The sequence below is a fragment of the Taeniopygia guttata genome, chromosome 5 (genome assembly GCF_048771995.1).
Source record: "Taeniopygia guttata chromosome 5, bTaeGut7.mat, whole genome shotgun sequence".
NCBI classification, from domain to species: Eukaryota; Metazoa; Chordata; class Aves; order Passeriformes; family Estrildidae; genus Taeniopygia; species Taeniopygia guttata.
The window spans coordinates 977,283-995,772 of record NC_133030.1 but is presented as its reverse complement, the minus strand read 5'-3'; the positions used below and the strand labels follow the sequence as shown (position 1 = coordinate 995,772).

General features: G+C 41.0%; 1 protein-coding gene across 8 annotated transcripts in view; it reads left to right on the top strand.

Annotated features, from left to right (window-relative positions):
- Positions 1 to 18,490, top strand: part of NELL1 (neural EGFL like 1) — a 273,062-nt gene that overhangs the window by 3,617 nt on the left and 250,955 nt on the right. For all 8 annotated transcript variants that reach the window (XM_030273294.4, XM_041716815.2, XM_072929397.1 and 5 more), the window contains exon 2: positions 685 to 813. In XM_030273294.4, coding sequence (XP_030129154.4) covers positions 685 to 813 — 129 coding nt within the window. The remainder of the gene's footprint in view (positions 1 to 684; positions 814 to 18,490) is intronic.

The following is an 18,490-nucleotide window of genomic DNA, read 5'->3' as shown; positions in this document are numbered from 1 at the left end:
TTATGCCAGTCCCATCAGGTCCCTGCTAGATTGAAGAGTACCCAGGCTTTTCCTGGGCATAAGCCTTTTATGAATTTCATGTTTAGAGCTCTGCTTTGCCAGTAGGTGCTCAGCTGGCTGGAGTGAGTGAATGTGGGCTTTGGCAGCAGCAGAGGTGTGTTTTAGGAGCAGCATCAAACACCTTGGTGAGTCACCCAAGGCTCCAGGAGGGTGTTCTTTGCCTGCTGCCCTATCTGCCCCATGCTCCTCTGGTCCAGTAGGGAAAATGCATTAAGTTTAGGTGATGAGCTGTTAGTCACAGCTAGGTAGGAAATGTGAGAGAAGTTTTCAGTCCTTACATCTCCCTGGAAATAGTGTGGCCAGAAGTGGAATGCTGCAAATCTCTCTCATGGTTATGCTTTTATTTATTACTCTTTAACCTTTTGAAGATGCTGGATAAATGTATCAGTTTTAGAATGTTTAAACACATGCACGGTAAAATCTCTGGGAAGGAAACAGCTTAATTGAAAGACTTGGAATAGAATATTTTCTCTTTCCTGCAGCATAGTTATTGTCTTATAAGTAATTACTGTGTACAGTGTGAGTGGGAAGGTACTAGAAATGTCTGTGCTAGATATTCTTCTCTATTCTTTCCATTACCTGATTTGAAATAAAAATTGATCTAATTCTCTCTGCCTCTAACAGCTGTAGGATTTGGAATGGATCCTGACTTACAAATTGATATCATCACAGAGCTGGATCTGGTGAATACAACCCTGGGGGTAACACAAGTGTCAGGACTACACAATGCCAGCAAAGCATTTTTATTCCAAGGTGAGAGAAACATCCTCAATTTTCTTATCTTGCTTCTGTCTGCATGAGCTTAGGAGAGCTTTGATGCTTAAGTGGTTTCCTGTAATGGTGGTCTTGCTTAACTATTGCTTTCTTTTATTTCTGTTTCTTGGAATTAGTTCTTGAAACACAGATGCTATTTTTTTGTGTGTGTGCTGTCAGGTAGTTGCAAGGGAATTCTGAGTATGTTTTCAATACTCCCCAGTATTTATTTCTCACTAAATATGTCAGGGTGGTTCCAATGGATGGACTTGTGGCTTTTTTCTCTGTGATCATATACAGGCAGAGAGACACATGGCTAAAGCTGTGAAACTATGAGGAGGCATTTCATGTGTTAATACTGATTGGTAATGTAGCAAGTCTTTCATCAACTTTATGAAAACTGCTAAAGGGGCCAGATAGAACAGTTTTGTATTTAATTGCCCATGCTGAGGATCAATGGCAAGATAAGTCACTTCGTGGTTTTTTTCACTCTTCATTAAGTATTCTAATATAAAATTTGTAAAGTGTTTGAAAATTATATTGATTTTTTTTTTTTTTTGTATTTTTACTGAGTGAAATTCTGGATGTAGTTTACAATGTATTTAATAAGGTCTAGATTAAGGGACAGTGTCTCGTGGGATAGAAGCACTGAGTTGCTACAATATGCTAATTAGGCAGGAAAGACATTTATATGACTTGAGATTAACATGTGAATTAAATCACTGCTGGAAACATTTTTATTGTGGAGGCTTCCTATGTTTTTTCTTTACTGTGCTTTAGTCAGTGTTGAAGTGTGCATATTAGTGTCTCTCTTTTTCTTATCTGTCTTCTGTAGCTGTTTTCAGAGGCAAATGATTATGATCTGATTTAGCTTCAGTTCTGGATCTGCGGTGCTAGCTGACTTTAGGGTAAAAAATAAGGAAAGTGGGTCCTTAATCTTAGTTCATACTTTATCTGGCCAAGGCCAGTTCAGGAGTCAGAGCAGAGCTGCTTCTGGAGACCACCTCAGGATTTGTTTTCTGTCTTTCGTGATACAACAAGTAGCTTAATTTTCACTGATTGCCAAATTAGTGTCCGGAAGAGCAGCACTGATTCTTTTCATTTAAAGATGTAATTTTTTTTCTCTTGATACCCTGAGTCCATGGTTGTGTATTATGGACAAATAATATTATAGTCATTCCTCTAAGGACTGCAATGGCCTAAGTTTGTTAATAATTCCAACTGCTATTCCATGCAGGTGAGTTGCAATCTGAGCTGTGGCGAGTTTTCACAGACTGGTGGTCAGAGCCGTAGGGAAGAAGTCCGAGATGTATTTGTCAAGACTTGGATTGAGACCACTGATACTGAAAATAGCTTTGAAAGGCTAATGGTGAAGATGCTTTGGATATTCTGTTCTTTTCTTCTTGGAGCCATCCATCTGTAGTTTGGGAACTTAGGAATGGTGTAAAAAAGGTGGAACTTACAAAATCCATATGAACGGATAAGTTTAAAGATAGATGCTCATGGGAAGCAATAAAAAAACATTCACAGTATGAAATGAATAAATAGCATGAAGACTGTAGTTAGGTACATAAAGTGTTTTTTAATTTGCAGAACAGAAATGCTTTTTGCTAATGCACACAGGAATAGCCCTCTTATTGAGTATCACCTCTGGTGTAAAACTTGCTGGAAGGTGGCTCAGGAAAATTACTGTCTTCAGTAAAGCTCATCAGCCCTTGGGCCTTTGCTGTCAGCTGGGGTGGAAGTCTGAAGCTGCCCTGTTGCCTCCTTCCCTCCTTGTTCCTGCCTGTTATTTGCTCAATGCCAGCAGTGTGTTGGCAGCTGTATGGGCTCCCTTTTTCTAGCAGAGGTGACTTTACAGCCACAGTCCAGCTGTGGGCCACGTCCTTTGGCTGCAACCAGGAGACACTCAATTTTGATTAAAACCACTATAGAACTTAGGGTCTATAGGAAACTGCCATGTCTAAGATAGAAGCAATGCTTTCTTCCACAGAGATCCACAAAAAAATCCCCTGGTCCCACATGACTCTCCCAGAGGAGAGAAGAGCCTGGAAGTTAGTGCTTGTTCAAACTGAGAGTGTTCTTCTGTGTGTTCCAGCAAGTTTACATCTTGGAGGTAGAGAAATGGTAATTTTTCCCCAACATGGACAGTTTTGTGTCCAGGGTAAGTCCAGGAAAATATGGGATGTTCTCCTAAGCAATTCTTTTTCTGTGAATTAAACTATTTGAAAGAGAAAGCTCTATAAGTTTTGAGCATTCTTTCAGTTGCTTTTAGAGACAAAATGAGGAAATGAAAAAGGGGGGGTGATATGAAGATACACAGGCAAAAAAAGGGAAAATATTATTTTTAAATTGACTTTTCATCAGTGACAGCTCTCTTACCACAAATGACATACTGTTTGTTTCTGGGGAGTGCTGTCATGATTTAATTTATCCTAGAGAAAATGCAGAAAGACTTTTCTTTGAAGAGTTTGTGATTTCAGTCTAAGATCATCCCAGTAAAGCTGGCGGACTATTCTGATTTTTAATAATATTGGTATGAACAGCCAAACCTCAGATTTCTGTGTGAAACAGATTTATAGACTAAGAAACAAATTCAGCTCCGTTTCAAATTGTGTGACAGCGTGGTAGAAGCAAAGTGGCAATTGAGAGATGTGGGTTGCCTTTGGGCAAGCAAATCTGTTCCTAATTCAGAAAAGCATAGAAACCTATAATTAAGTGTAGTCATCTGAGTTGTCCTGCTGGGCATGGACTTTGATTGTGAGAGTATTTCAGCTGGATTTTTGATTGATCAGTTTCATTATTTGAATTTTTCAGTTCCATTCTCTGTGAAAGGGGGATGAGGAAATAAACAAGAGCAGTGCAAGTGCTGACAATGTTCATCAGAGGAAATGTAGATAATTCATAATTGCAATTCTGCAAACAGTCTGATCCTTAAGATCTATAACATTCTGGTGTCTTAATTATTTATCTTTTATTCACTTTTACACACAAACATGGGAGAAGATGTCTTTGTGGGCAGATAATTTGCTCTAGCATGAAAGGGCAGAGGAGGGTGAGTGGAAATTCTTGATGGGCGCTTTTGGGCAATGGGGCACCCAAGACCCTGATGTCTGACCCACATCTTCTCACCTTCAGCCAGGGGGGCTACGAATTCAAGGAAAGGGTTGTGGGGATGGGTGGAAAATCTCAAAGAAATATACTGAAATAAATTTACTGAAAATATGAACTTTTCCCCTAATGATGACATGCCTTACAATAACATCTTACAAACACTGAATGTAAGACATCTCCAAAATGGTATCTTACAGGCATGAAAAATGAACAGGATCAGAAGAGGATTATACTGTTAACTGTAGCTAATACAATTAATGTAAATAATAACTATTGTAAATAGTACATTAAGAAACCCTGAGCTCCCTTGCTGGGGCTCAGTCCTGCTCTCTGTTTCAGATAGCAGGGAAGTAGGGCTTGTCCTGACTTGGGCTTGCCAGGATCTTGAGTTCAGTGGCAGAGGAGAGCTCTGATGATAAATAAGGCAAAAGGATGTTAACAGGTCATCCTGTTTCTAGGTAGACTGAGACCAGTTTTCAGCCTAGCTGTTAAATGATGTGATTCCTTTAACCAGTCTAACTTTTGTTCCATGCTCAGTTTGTGTTGTGGAAGTAAAATTTTATTCCTTTTACAACCTGTCAGCCATGCCTATTTCTTTTTAATTCTTCCTGCAACATCTCTTTGGCGTTAACAGAGACTTAAAGCCTTTACTTACGAAACAATTCCCCCCCACTCCTGAGAGTTTATTAAGGCTTTGCTGTTTCCTTTACTAGCAATCTGGTACTATTTTTCAACCTAGCCTTTAAATTAGGAATGGTCTTTTTACTACATATAGTGCGTTTCGCACTCAGCAAAAGAAACCACCAAGTACTGTTCAAAGTCTGGAGATGTGCAGTGCTTTGTTCTTGACTGTTTCTTGACTTCTACCAAACAGCCACTGGATTTAAGAGAAACACCTGGCCTGCAGCTCCTGCAGCACAGAGTTCAGTCGTGCTCCTTATTCCCACTTTGTACTACAGACTGCTGAGCTCTTTTCTGTACAGTCGTGGCTCCAACAGGAAAGGTGAAAGAATAACAAGTACCTTAAAGCACAGAGAAAGGCAATGTTTCTGTGAGAAAAAGAGTGAAACTTGTTGAGTTCCTGAAACAAAAGGACTGTCCTGCTTCAGGCCAGAAGAGAGATCAAAGCTGCACTTCCAAGGCGGGTGGAGGTGCCTCCCAGAAGACTCCTGAGCTTCCAGAAATGCACTCCTCTCTGTTGGTGTTTTCCTTCAGTGTTTTACAAATCCTGCCTTTTTTTAGACTAATTCCTCACTTAGAGAGTAGAAATGTTTCCAGGTTCCACTCCAGGAATCTCAGTCCAAGAAGTCAGGATTTGCAGGTTTGAATGCTGGCCAGCTTTGCCATGTTTTGAGGCTGGCGGATAAGAACAGCTGCCTGAACTGATCTTGTCATCAGGAGGGGGCACACACCCTTTTTATCAGGAATAAAACACCTCTGCCTCTGGTAGGACAGACTTCAGGATGTGCTTCTTGTGCTGGGGGGCAGCAGCTCAGCACTGGGCTGTGCTGGCTGAATCCCAAAGCCAGGTGATGGCTGCTGCTTTGTCCATCTGTGCTGAACTCCTCACCCTCAATTTCGGTGGCCTGGGTGCTGTGGCCAAGGTTTTAATCCACTTCAAGTGTTAAACTCTGTTATTCCAGCACGATGTGCAAGGTGTGTGAGCTGCAGAGCTCAGAAAACAGCCAGGGGCTGGGTGAGAGGGAGCAGATAACAGCTCAGGGAGGAAACATGTCATTGCTCTTCCTGGGGTAGGTGGTGGGAGGTCTGCAGTGAGTAGGAAAGATAAACTTTAATTTTGGAATTCAGGCGTCAGCCCCTCTTTATACGAGATAATGAGACAGGAGTCATTGCTTTTTGTGGGATCTCTCCTGCTACCTTTATAGCAAATATTAAGTATCAGCAGTATTGTTTTTCCAGACTAGAAATCTTACAGCAGCAGAAAAATTAGGAAGGCACAACATGGTGGCTGGAAATCTTAGTTCTGCCTTCAGCTGTGATGGGAGAGAGCAGCTCTAGTACCTTTTCCATGGTGGTGAATCCCAATATCCCATCTGCTGGGAACGCTGGGGTTTTTGGGGCAGAGTCTCCGAGGCTGCTGGCAGCCCCCTCCTTCACATGGCAAAACAGCTGATGACCCTTGCACTGTTGGAAAGGAAAGTCTGGTTTTAATTTTATTTTTTTTTTCCACCAGGTATTGCCCACCGTCACTTGGTTTTCTGCCTGCACAGCTGGCCCCCTCCATCTGGGCGAGATTTTTTGTTTTTTCTTTGGCTGAGGTGCTACTGGGCTGTTCTCTGAGGTGGGGCTGGCCAGAACCAGCAGTGTGTCCCCTCACAGAGGTGTCCTGCAGCTCACCAGAGGTTTATCTTCATGGAAACTCTGCCAGCTCCTTGAACCTATGAGCTTTCATTTTATTTTTTAAAGGTCAGAGTGAGGTATTTTGCCACTGATGTGTCACGCTGTGTAGGACTGCTCTGGTTCCTATAGGAGCGGGTAAATTTGGGGTTTTACCCCATGTTGCTTGTCCTAGGCTCCGAGTGATGCTGGAGTTATTAGCTTGTTCTGCCTTCAGGGAAGCATTTGAATATGGTGGTTTTACTGTTCAAGGTGAGTCTTGAACAATAAAAATAAAGCAAAACTTAGGATCCTTGTTTGTTAAATAGTTTTTACTCTTTGTTCTTTCCTTTGTGCACTGACTGTGACCTGTGATCACTGGCTGTGTGATCCTATAATTAAGAATGGTTTTGGAATAGTCATCCCCAGAGGGTTGAGCAAGGATTTCCTGTGATACTTTAATTCAAACATCTGCCTAACTTATAAATTATATATCTATATTTTTTAATATAGCTAATCTTTTAATATAGCTAATCTTTTTTTTTTTTGTACACACAATACAGTTTTTTTTTCTTTCAATTAAATGGTTAGTCTAAGTGAGGCTTTTTTTCCATTGCAAAAACCATTTTCAGAGCAGAGAAATAATCTGGAATTGAATACAATGAGCTAGGAAGGAAGGGTTGAGTGAGATGAATAATTTTCAATCAAGGAAATTAAAGATCACTTGAGACATAATTATTAAGCAATGCTTTGAGGCTTTGAAGATACATAAACTACTATTAACTTTGTTAGTTCCCAGAGGTAGTTTTAAAATACTCTTATATATCCATCCTGTCTTGGCTGCTTCTTGTTTAATATTTGAATTATGTTAGAAGCTTGCCTAGGTAGAAAATTTATCCAACATATTGATATGAAGGTATATCTTGTAAATAATTTCAGAGTTTCTCCTTCAGTATTCTCTTGTTTCAAACACCCCTGCTGCTTCCAAGTAAGTGTAGACTAAAATAGAAACCTAGTCACATTAAACAACAGGGATCAATTTCTACTTTTACCTTTTTTTTCCCCCTGTCCTGAATGCTGTCATGCTGCCTCCTGTTACTTGACATTTTTTGGATTTCCCATAATGTCTGTCATCATTAAGAGAGAGTTCTGAGCACACATTGCCTCTGTCCTTGACAGTTATTTTTGCTTTCCTGGGAGACAATAATTGTGCTGCTTATCTATTTTCATTTGCCACAGAGGGGAAGTGGGATAAGTACTTCTGTAGTGTGCTAAAAGCCTTCAATGCTTCTGGCAACTTGTTGACAAAGTCCTGTCATGAAGATAAGCAGAAAAGGAAGAAAAGTTCTTTGCTCTTTAATGGGCTGAGACGGGGATGCAGAAATTAGTTGCTGATACTGCTGGTAAGGGTGTTCCACCGGTCCTTGCAGTGAAAATAACTCAGATAAAAGCAGGACCAATGGTTTGAGTGCCTTGTATCTTCATCAAAATAAGGATACAACAAAAAACGTCTTTTCCATGCAAAGATTTTGGCAAACATATACTCTTAAGCCATACCACACCGTAATTATCTCCAACAAAAACCATCTTTTCCATGCAAGGATTTTGGCAAAGGGATACTCTTAAGCCGTACCACACCGTAATTAGCTCCTTGTTTAGTAACAAGTATTCAAGTGGAGTAAGAAATACTCTGTAGCATCTTGTCAGATGTGCCCAGGTGCTGGTCAGAGCTGTGGGAAGCTGGGGTGGAGCAGAGTTGGCACCTTGGGGCAGGTCCTGGGTAAAGAATCCTGCCCAAGCCTCTGCACCTCCTTCTGCAGCTCTGGACAGGTGCTGCATTAAAAGAGGGCAGAACTGGAGTATCAGTATTAGTGCTGAGCTAAAACTGCTTGAAATGCAGAGGATGGGAAAAGCACTGCTCAAGAGCTGGGTTCTTACTGTAGGCAATCAAACAAAGTGGCCTATTATTTTGTATTTTGACCCCAAGGGTGGTGATATCCTAAATTTTAAACCAATTGTAGTAGAAACTTGTTAGTAACTGAGCAAAATATTTACATTTGGCCTACTTGATTAAATTACTTCTAAACACAGCGACATCTTTTGCCTAAAAGGAAGTGGTGTTATTTGAAATTACTTTCGTGAGTTTTCTTTTTAAGATTTTATACCTTAAAGAAGTAAACAAAGGCATATACAACCAGGCCTAGTGAAGGAACCATTTCCTGGGGTGAAAAATCCTGCTGTCTTGAGCTATCTATCAAGAATAAAGATTAGATGCTACCTGAGACCTCAGCCTACTTCTTCTATGCCAAATTCTAGAGCAATCCTGCCACCTGTGGTGTGGGTGTATAAATGACAAACAAGGGGGGACATTTTTTCCGTTATTTTTTCATTTTCACCACATAAATGGCATGAAGTATTCATGTCATACTGTGCTGGTTTTATAGTGTTATATCATGTGATTGTCTTGCCTCTTGTGGCCTATCCAAAGATACAGAGTTCATTAGGTTTTTATTTTTTTTAATAGAATAGGCAAAAATTGTTTTTGATACCTGATGCCCACTCCAACATGGGATGATATCCTTATTTATGGGCTGCATATCTGCTAAAATCATTGGTCCTGTAATTCTGATGACAGGGGTCTGTGAATCACTATTTTAAGAGCTGTAAGTACCGGAGTTCAGAATTGGTTTTGCTTCCTAAAAGTCTCTCCTTACAGCTTTTCTATCCCCCATCCTCCCTCCTCTGTGGCAACATTTCTTAAATTACAGCAGAGCTTGCTGTGGGTCCCCTGTACTGTAAATAGGAAAAGGAAAAATTGTAGAGGATCACTGCAGCTGCAGGGGATGTTTTAGAGCCTGTCTTCCCTTGCACATGCAGGTGACTCCTCCCTCTGAAGCTGTGAGGTTTCTGTTTGGCAGAACAGACGCTTCCAAAGGAGGTAAATTTGTGCTGCAAAGATTAGTTCTGTATGGTGCAGCCCCCTGCTTTTACGTCTTTATTTTCATTTTTTAAAAACTTGTTGTGAACTGGAATGTAACATAAAGATGTACGCAACATAAAGATATTTTAAGAGTGAAACACATACAAAAACTGGATCTTGGAGTTTAAATACTTGTTGCTTCTAAGATGGACTGTCTGCAACTGGCATTCATATCTGCCTCTGTTTCTCTCTCTCTACCTCAGCTCATTGTGAATAATAATTCTGAAATTTTAAAGCCTTTTCCTGGGAACTGGGGAAAATAAAGCCAAGATGTGTGGGAGGGGAGTGGGATTTGTGTGTGCATGTCATGATTTTTCGTGGTCTGTGGAGGTCTCCACAGATGCTCATCGTGCTGTTTGGAAAGCGAAGGAGCACAGCCTTAAAACATGATATTTCTAGAACAATTTGGTAAATGCTGATGATTTGGAAACCTCATGTATTGCATTTATCCCAAGCCTTCCTTTTCAGGGAATGAACTGACAAGCTGTGGAAGGAGGACCCTGCAGCATTAATTACAGTGATCTTGTTTGGGAAATGGTGGAAGAAATTTAGTTTTCCTTAATTTTAACTAATTATGGAGCCAGGAAAAAAAAAAGAGTTTCGCTTTTATAATAGCATTTCTCTCATATTTAAGTCATGTCCTCTGCTTTAGCTTTTTGTTCTCTGATACTGGCATTGCTTTTAATGTTCTTTGATGTCTTGTGAATGCCAGCTTTCAGATGGGTTATTCTGCCCACCTTGCTCCGTGCCATCCTAATCGCTTCAAAATGTAATCAGTAAAAATAAAAGTAAACATTATTGCTGGTGCTGCTGCTAATGGCAAGGAATGCAGAAGAGGTGGCACACGAGGCAGTTCTATTTAAATAAAACCTTATTTTCAGAAACAAAAGCTTATGGAGAAAAAGGGAGCTCTCAGTACCCCAATCACGTTTCCTGTTACGGATGAACCCACAGCAATGGATGCTATCAAAGTTGTCATATTTTATTCATGAGTTGTGGTATGCTTGGGTGAAATAAGAAAAGCAATGGTCCAAATCATAATTATGGTGTAAAAAGATAAAACAGTTATTATTGTGACTTTTAAAAAGAAATTATTAAATCTCTCAAATCATGTAAAACTCATGGAGAATGACTAAGTATGTTAGTTATTTATGGGTCTTTGTTGTGGGTGTTGTGAAACATTTCACCAATAGCGTTTATACGTTTTTTTGGGAGAAAATATAAATGTGTGCCTATGTATGTTCCAAGAAACAAAGACATCTAGAATATTGCTGTCAGCCTCTTTATGTTTATATTCAGAAATTATACTTCAGTAGAGAAGGGCTCTCACAAATGTATTATGCCTCATGTTATTATCATGCAGTTAATAAATAAAACAGACACCCAGGATTTAATTTGCTTTAGCAATAACATGGAAGTGATTTTTTTTCCTCAGGGAAAGAAAACAAAAGGGAGAATTATTTCATGAAACACGTGTTGTCTAATGTTTGTATAAATCATTTATAGAGTACAAAAAAACCCCTGAAATCATAACATTTCAGCAATACGTGACCTATGCTTTAAAAGTAATTAAAAAACTATTTAGACTGTCAAGGCTTTGAGAGTTTTTGAACCAAGAGTGCACTTCAACATATGCTTGCTTCAAACTTCAAGGATGATTTCATTGTCTTTAGTTGGATTATTCATGTGATAAAATGAAATTAAAACATGTGTGTGTGTGTACCCAGGTCTGTTAGCTGCATTAGGCATAGTAACCTCCCTCCACAGTGAAGAAACCAAGTCAGATTTCTGCTTAGCTGAAAATTCCCTTTTAATGAACTATTTCAAGTAGCATTTTGATTTACACATTTAAGAGTGCAGGTTTTCACCAGGGAGGCAAATTCTAATTTCTGAATGGCTTTGCTGAAGTTAGACTGGGATTTTCAACAAAGTCAGAGTAACTTAGCATTCTGCTTGTTTCCTGCTCCTGTGGAATCTGTATCTTAAAATTTTGTTGAAATGGATTATTTGTTGACTGTATCTGTTAAATTCATAGTAAACTTAGGAATCATAAAGCACTTCAGAAGTACTTGTGGTTTTTTTAAAAAATATTGTTGCCATAAATTATGAGCAATATTTATTATTACCTGGAAGAAAGAAGAGTGCTAAATGAGAAATCAGAATTATTACATACTGCTCAAAAATATTAATGGATCAGTCTCCCTCTTCTATTAACCTTATATTTTATTTCTGGATTACAAACACACTTGGAGTTATAGTGGGAGGAAATAAGACCAAACCTACAATTATTAGTTATTTGCAAAACTTGCCTTCTGTGTCTGATTTGTGGTTCTAGGGGTTCCTCACCTTCTGGTACCACCTTAAATTTCCTTTAAACAAATGCTGAATGTATTTTTTCAAGTTTTGGTATATATTGTAATTTTTTAAAAGTCATCTCTAATATTTTTGTGTGACTTCAAGCATATTTGAAAATGCTTTGTAGAAGGGGAGGAAAAAATTGTGTAGCTTGCTTTTGCATGAAGCCATATTTTTGAGCGGCTCGTTATTTGTGTGTGACATTATTATTTCATATATTCTTAAATAGGTCCCTGGAGTGACCAGTATTCCTCCTGCAAATTAGATAGCACACTGGGAATGGTTATTGACAATTACTGAATTTTCCCAGTGTTGCCACTGGCTCTGTTCACAGTGTTGCTGGTGTAAGTCCGTGTTCTTTCTGTTAAAATGTTATTTTCCAAATTGTCAAAGAGCAACTTTTATAGGCACAGCAACGTGATAACCTTATCTAATGTAGGTAAACAGTGGAAAAGTTGATACAATCAGTGACTCCTGAACTAATTAACTGACAACACATGTAATTTGATTAACTCACATGATTTAAGAGCAGATTATGTGCTTTTAGTGATAGTGAACTACTGGAGCATTTCAAGGAAGCGTTTAATTTAAGGGATCAACCATTTGTAAACAGGCTTGATTTCAGCATGAATCCCTTGAGGAAAGAAGAGAGCCTGCTTGAGAAGAGCTCAGCAGCTGCTTAAAATACTTGAAGTAAGTTCAAGTAGCTGCCTGGAGTAACAGGTGAAGTGTAGGCTCAGCAAAGTGGGAGCTGCTGTTCACAGCAAACCTGTCCAAAGGCCCTTGGCTGGCTGCAGGTCTGATTTTGGTCCCAGGGTGGGTGCCAGTGTCAGTCCCTGGTCCTGGAGTGTAACCAGGCTGCTGCTCCTCCTAGTGCAGCTGCAGATCTGCCTCCGGTGCTCTCCTTGCTCATTCTGCCCGTGGGGGTGGAAAGGACAAGGAGAAAGCCCTGGAGGGAGGAGAACCAGAGGAATTTTCTCAATAGAGGCCCTGTCCCTGTGCTTGCTCAGCCATCTTGGGCTGTACTCAGCGCTGAGGTACCTGTGGCTGTACTCAGCACTCAGGTACCTGTGGCTGTACTCAGTGCTCAGTGCTCAGGTACCTGTGGCTGTACTCAGCGCTGAGGTATCTGTGGCTGTACTCAGTGCTCAGTGCTCAGGTACCTGTGGCTGTACTCAGCGCTGAGGTACCTGTGGCTGTACTCAGCACTCAGGTACCTGTGGCTGTACTCAGCACTCAGGTACCTGTGGCTGTACTCAGTGCTCAGTGCCCAGGTACCTGTGGCTGTACTCAGTGCTCAGCTCTCAGGTACCTGTGGCTGTACTCAGTGCCAGGTACCTGTGGCTGTACTCAGTGCTCAGGTATCTGTGGCTGTACTCAGTGCTCAGGTACCTGTGGCTGTACTCAGTACTCAGTGCTCAGGTACCTGTGGCTGTGCTCAGTGCTCAGGTACCTGTGGCTGTGCTCAGTGCTCAGGTACCTGTGGCTGTACTCAGTGCTCAGGTACCTGTGGCTGTACTCAGTGCTCAGTGCTCAGGTACCTGTGGCTGTGGGAATCCCGGGTTTCCCTCTGGCTGCCCTGGCAGGTCTGGGACCCTGGCAGGGGGTTAAGAACCCCCCTGGACAGAGCCCCCAGAGACACTGTCTGTGATCTCTGTCCATGGAAAAGAGTTTTCAATCTTACAGGATGAATTACCAGCTCTGAGTGTTTGATATAAGTAATAATTAAGTGTGGCATGGGTGCAAAAGTAAAATTTTAGGTTTCTAGATTAGGGGTTCAGAGGGGACAAGATGGAGGAATTGGGTGTGTCTTGTCCTTTTCCTCCTTCTTCATGCCCTCCATGTTTCACTGTGGTGTTGGCATTTTTCTGTTGGTTCAGGCTGGGGACACACTGTCCAACGTAGGTGACAGATATTGGCACGTTATTGTAAATCCAGCACAGGTAGTTTGTGGTATTTAATGTTTGTACCATCCCACAGAGGGCAGAGCCCCACACGCTGCCCTGCAGGACAGAGCTGCGGCAGGGCAGCAGAACATGTTAGAGATAAACAGAATAAACAACCTTGAAACCAGCACAGACCAATTATGACTTCTTTTTTGGCAACGGGGCTGAAAGACAGAGACTTTCTACAATCTCGGAATCATCAATACCACAGATTCCAACATGTGGCTGTACTCAGTGCTCAGGTACCTGTGGCTGTACTCAGTGCTCAGGTACCTGTGGCTGCACTCAGCGCTCAGTTCTCAGCCACCTTTGGCTGGCAGGGCTGGGGCAGCTCCGTGGCTGCCTCCCCTATTGGCACATGTTCATTTCCAGCCCTTGCGCAGTATCTGCTGCTCTGCTCCTTCCACAGCACTCAGCTGCAGTGCTTCTGTTTTGAAACGCTGATAAAACAAAGGACTCCAGACTCTCTGACATCTACTTAATTAGCATGAGTGTGGTCACTCTAGCTGGTGCTCAAGTGAAGGCAGTTTTCAAGAAATGAAGAGTCTGATGCTAAGCCACTAAATCAGCTAAATTACTGGTTGAGGAGAAACTATGATTTGATAAGTATTCTCTGTTTGATTTCTTCAGTGACTCAAAATTCTCCTGCCCTTGGCATCTGGAGTTTTAGGGCTGGGTTTGCAGTGGCTTCCTGAGAAGATTTTTATTTATATGTACATATAATTTTAAGCGCTAGATGAATTTTGTTAGGAGAGACCCATTTGTAAACTGGTTTGCAAACATGTATATCAAAATGACAGCAATAAATGAGCACCTATAGCCAGGGGTAGTTTTGCATGATGCAAAAGCAGAGTTTACATTGAATTACACCATTTTCCCACCTCCTCTAGCAGAACTGCTTTTGCTGTATAGTCATGGGAACTTACCTTTGTGACATTAGCTGTTCACCCTGGTAATTGCTCCATCCTCTAATTTAATGAAAACCCATTAAACCGAAACAATAATTAAAATGAGACATCATCTCTGTAGGAGGCTTGCATATTAAAATCACCAAGCATTTCGCTGCAGACGGATCTTATTCTTGAGAAACACTGTTTGAAGCAACATGTAAAAAGTGATTCACAAAGAATAATCATAATTTAGGAAGCTGTGCTGTTGAACATGATTTCCTACTGTTTATTACGGCTCCGAGTGGAGCTAGCAAGGCAGAAACATTTACAGTATCTTTTCATGCTGGTGAGAATACTCAGAAGCAGAGACATGCTTGTGAGGATACATCATACCCTCTTTGCTTCTCCCTGGTAGCATAGTTTTTCAGAGAAGTGGGAGGTGCTTTGACCCCTCTCTTTGGGTTGCTGGCAGGTAGAACAGGTGATTCTAGACCCCAGTGTTCAAGTGCAGCAGCCCCAGAGAGCTGCAAAGTTCCAGCTTATCACCTTGCCATAAATGTGTGGGTTTCAGATTCAGTCAAAGAGAGAAACAGAGAGTTTCTAGCCAGGCAGAAGCCTGGGAAAGAGTTGGAAAAAAATGTAAATAATTCTCTATCTCTCTTGTTATTCACATTGTTTATAGTTAAGTTCTATCGCTGTGCATCAAGCACTCTGCACCAATGGTGTAAGTTATTTTCACATAGAATTGGTCCTCACAAAACTCTATATAAAAGAACAGTATATTTTAAATAAACAGAGTTTTACTCTCAACAACCTTCTAAGTCAGTCTTCTCATTCCCATCCTGCCTCAACAACAACATAAATGTACATTTCTTTTCCATTGGCAGAACCCCCAGCTTGCTGAGCCCCATCGTTTGGGCTGGGTGGGAGCAGTGCAGGCACGTGGGTCTCTGCCTGGAGCCTTGGTGCTCGTGGCTGGACTGAGCTCCCAAAGTGCTGGGATGTGGTTCTGGGCCTCTTCCTGACACCAGGAGCACGTTGTGAAGTCGTCTATTTTCTTAGCATGTGAAGAGAAATTTATGTGAATTTATCCCCATAGCTCAAAACAAAAAATTGGTGGTATCTGCTGACATCTACGTTTTGCCCTTGGTAGGTAGGCAGGGACAAGTACCTGAAGCATTTCTCTGCTTGGCAGTGAAATGATTCTTTTCGGAGAAGATGTCCATAATTAGTGTTATCATCCTTCTGGGGATTTTTGTTTGCGACTTGTGTGGACTGATGAGTGCTTTTAGAAGGGTAGGAGCGAGTAGGAATGGGCATTTATCACTAGTGCTTTGAATTGTTGGTGTCTGCGGCTTTTTTTGTGGTTTTGTTTTTTTTTAAGTTGTTTTTACCAGTTCTTCAAAAGATGTTTTGTGAGACCAGCATGCAGGAAGGGGGTCAGTGCACTAGATCCCACTTGACTCAGAGGCTTTGGTGAAGCACCTGCTTCAGTGAACAAGAATGTTTTTGTCATGCTGTTGTGTGTTTTCATCCTCAGTAACTGTTAGGAACTGCCTACACTGAGAGTTGCTAGTTTTGGGTCATCTTTCTAATCTTGGTTTCATTTTTGTAAAGCTGGTGACTTAGGAAAAAGTGGGGCACTGGGGTGATTTACTGTTTGTTTCATTTTTTTTTAAATACAGATTTCAGTTTTATTGGATTTCGCCCATAGCAAGGTAAAAGCCAAAAAACTGTATTATTCAATTCTTTAATTGCTGTAGCTTAAATCTGGGTTCACTGCTGTTGCAGGATTAATTCCTGCTTGCTTGTCCAGAGTGACTGTGCAATGGTTCTAGTGAAAGCATGTTGAAGCAAATAGCTTTAAAATGATTGAAGTTACCAATAAAGCAATGTGTTCTGCAGTGTGTTCTCTGCCAAGGGAAGTAAAAGGTATTCAAGCAGGCTACTGAATGATAAAATGTACCTATTGCTTTAGAAAATGAGTTGATTCAGAACTGAATTTTAGTATTTTTCCTCTAATGGAAGCATCTATTAAAGAAAAATTATTCCCCAGATGGGTTGGTCTATGGCTTTTAACAACTGGTGCACATTTTTCATCACTTCAAATTTCATCCCAAATGGTCATGTATTTCCCTTTGTGCTGTGGATTGTTGTCACTGTCAAAGAAGCCTTGGCAAGACCTTTGCTTTCTTTCTTAGCATTGTCCTTTTCCTTCTCTAGCTCATTTTGTCTGCTTCTGTTGTGGCGGTGATTTTATTACACTCTTATTAATGGAGCTGATGCCAACTCCTGAATTTCTGTTAACTGGGGCTTCTAATGTGTTCAGGGTTACAAATGGCAGAAGCCTGAGGTTTTAATTTTTAGTTGCTAGAGCAGGTGATGCATAGAGCATTGAATCCACACGTGAAGATGTGACTTGAGGGGCTAAATCAGGTGGTGTAAGGACTGATGCTGATCCTGACTTATCGTACCTAATTCCATTTGGCATTTAGGGTGGGTGTGCACTGAAATATCTGAATGGTTTGTATGTGTGAGGTAAAGCTTGCCCCAACATCGTCAGCCCCAGACCAGCAACGCCATTCACTTGGTTTTATGGGGAAGTGAAAACACACCTAAATTTGAGATTTATTTTGAAGGTGCTGATAGTCAGTCTTGTGAGTGGTTCCAGTGTGGGTAAAATTTCTCTCTGTGGCTCAGGGTGTAGGAGCTTGCTGCAGCTGGGCAGGGTGCTGTGTCAGCCCTGTGCCAGCCCCTCTTGTAGCTGTTTTTGTCTTGGGGCTGAGTGGGCTCTCAGGGGACATCCAGGACAAAGCAAGGGGCATCCCTGGCGGTGGCGGGGATGGTGCCAGGGAGGGGGGATGGTAGTACCTAAATGGTTATTGTTATCTGTCCTGGCAAACTGGACCTTTGGGTTGTGTTTGGCACTTCTTCCTGGGACCCACAGCTTAAGAATTGAAATCAAATGGCACACGTGCTCTCTCTGACATAGGTGTGTCTTGTGCTTTTGTTCTGCTGAAGGTAGAAAGTTGCCTTTACTTGATGCTCTGAGATGATTTCTGTCTCTTGGACTTGCAAATAACTGAATGTGCTTGCTTTCTTTCCTTGATTAATTTTAGAAACACTCTGGTGTGTTTTAAAAAACCCTTCAGACAGTCACTATTTCAAATTAAGAAAATACAGTCACATAGAAGGGCATATGAAAGTCGTATCTGTGTTTGTTTATTTATTTCGCTGAGATTGCATTATCATTCAAGCATGAAGCGATGTTTCACTAAAGATTGCTGTATAAACCTATATTGTTCTGTATTATGTAGGAAATATGACATTTCATTACAAGCAGACAGTCATTTTTATAGAGAGAATAAAAAGTATTTTGCCTTTCAGGCACCTGTGGTGAGGGGGTGTATGTATTCTCAATATTTTTCCTTTTTTTTTTTTTTTTTTATTCTGAAGTGTGAAAATCTACCTGAAAATAGAAGGCTCTTATTCTAAATGGATTGTACTCCCAGCTCATTTGTATGGCATTTTCTGCAGAAATCAAGCAAAACACAAACCCAGCGCTGCTGGGGATGCTGTGTGGGAGGGCAGGTGCTGCTGTGCCAAGGGGACAGGAGCTGGGCCATGCAGGGTTGGCCTCAAAACCCCTCCTTCCCTCAAAACTCCAGCACTGGAGTTCCAGTTGCAAAAATGCCTAGAGATGTTTTTGCATCAGCGAGCAAATTTTTCACCTGGCTTGCAGTAGGGGTGTCCCAAGGTGCTGCTAATGGCTGGACTTGTTTCCCAAATTCATAGCAGTGTACTTAGGAGTGTGTTAATTTTCTAAAAGCCTGGTTATATAACTTCTTTGTACCAGTTACATTAGCACAGAGTTGCAAAGCAGTCTGTAAATATTATTTGTTACCCAGTACTTTCAACCCAACACTCTGGAATTTCAGAACTTTGGATCTTACTGATTTTAATCAACAGAGAACGAATATCAATGTTTCATGTGGTTTTAGTATACCCTTATCTATGAAGAGCTGGTAGAGAAAAGCAAAATATTTCAAAGTATA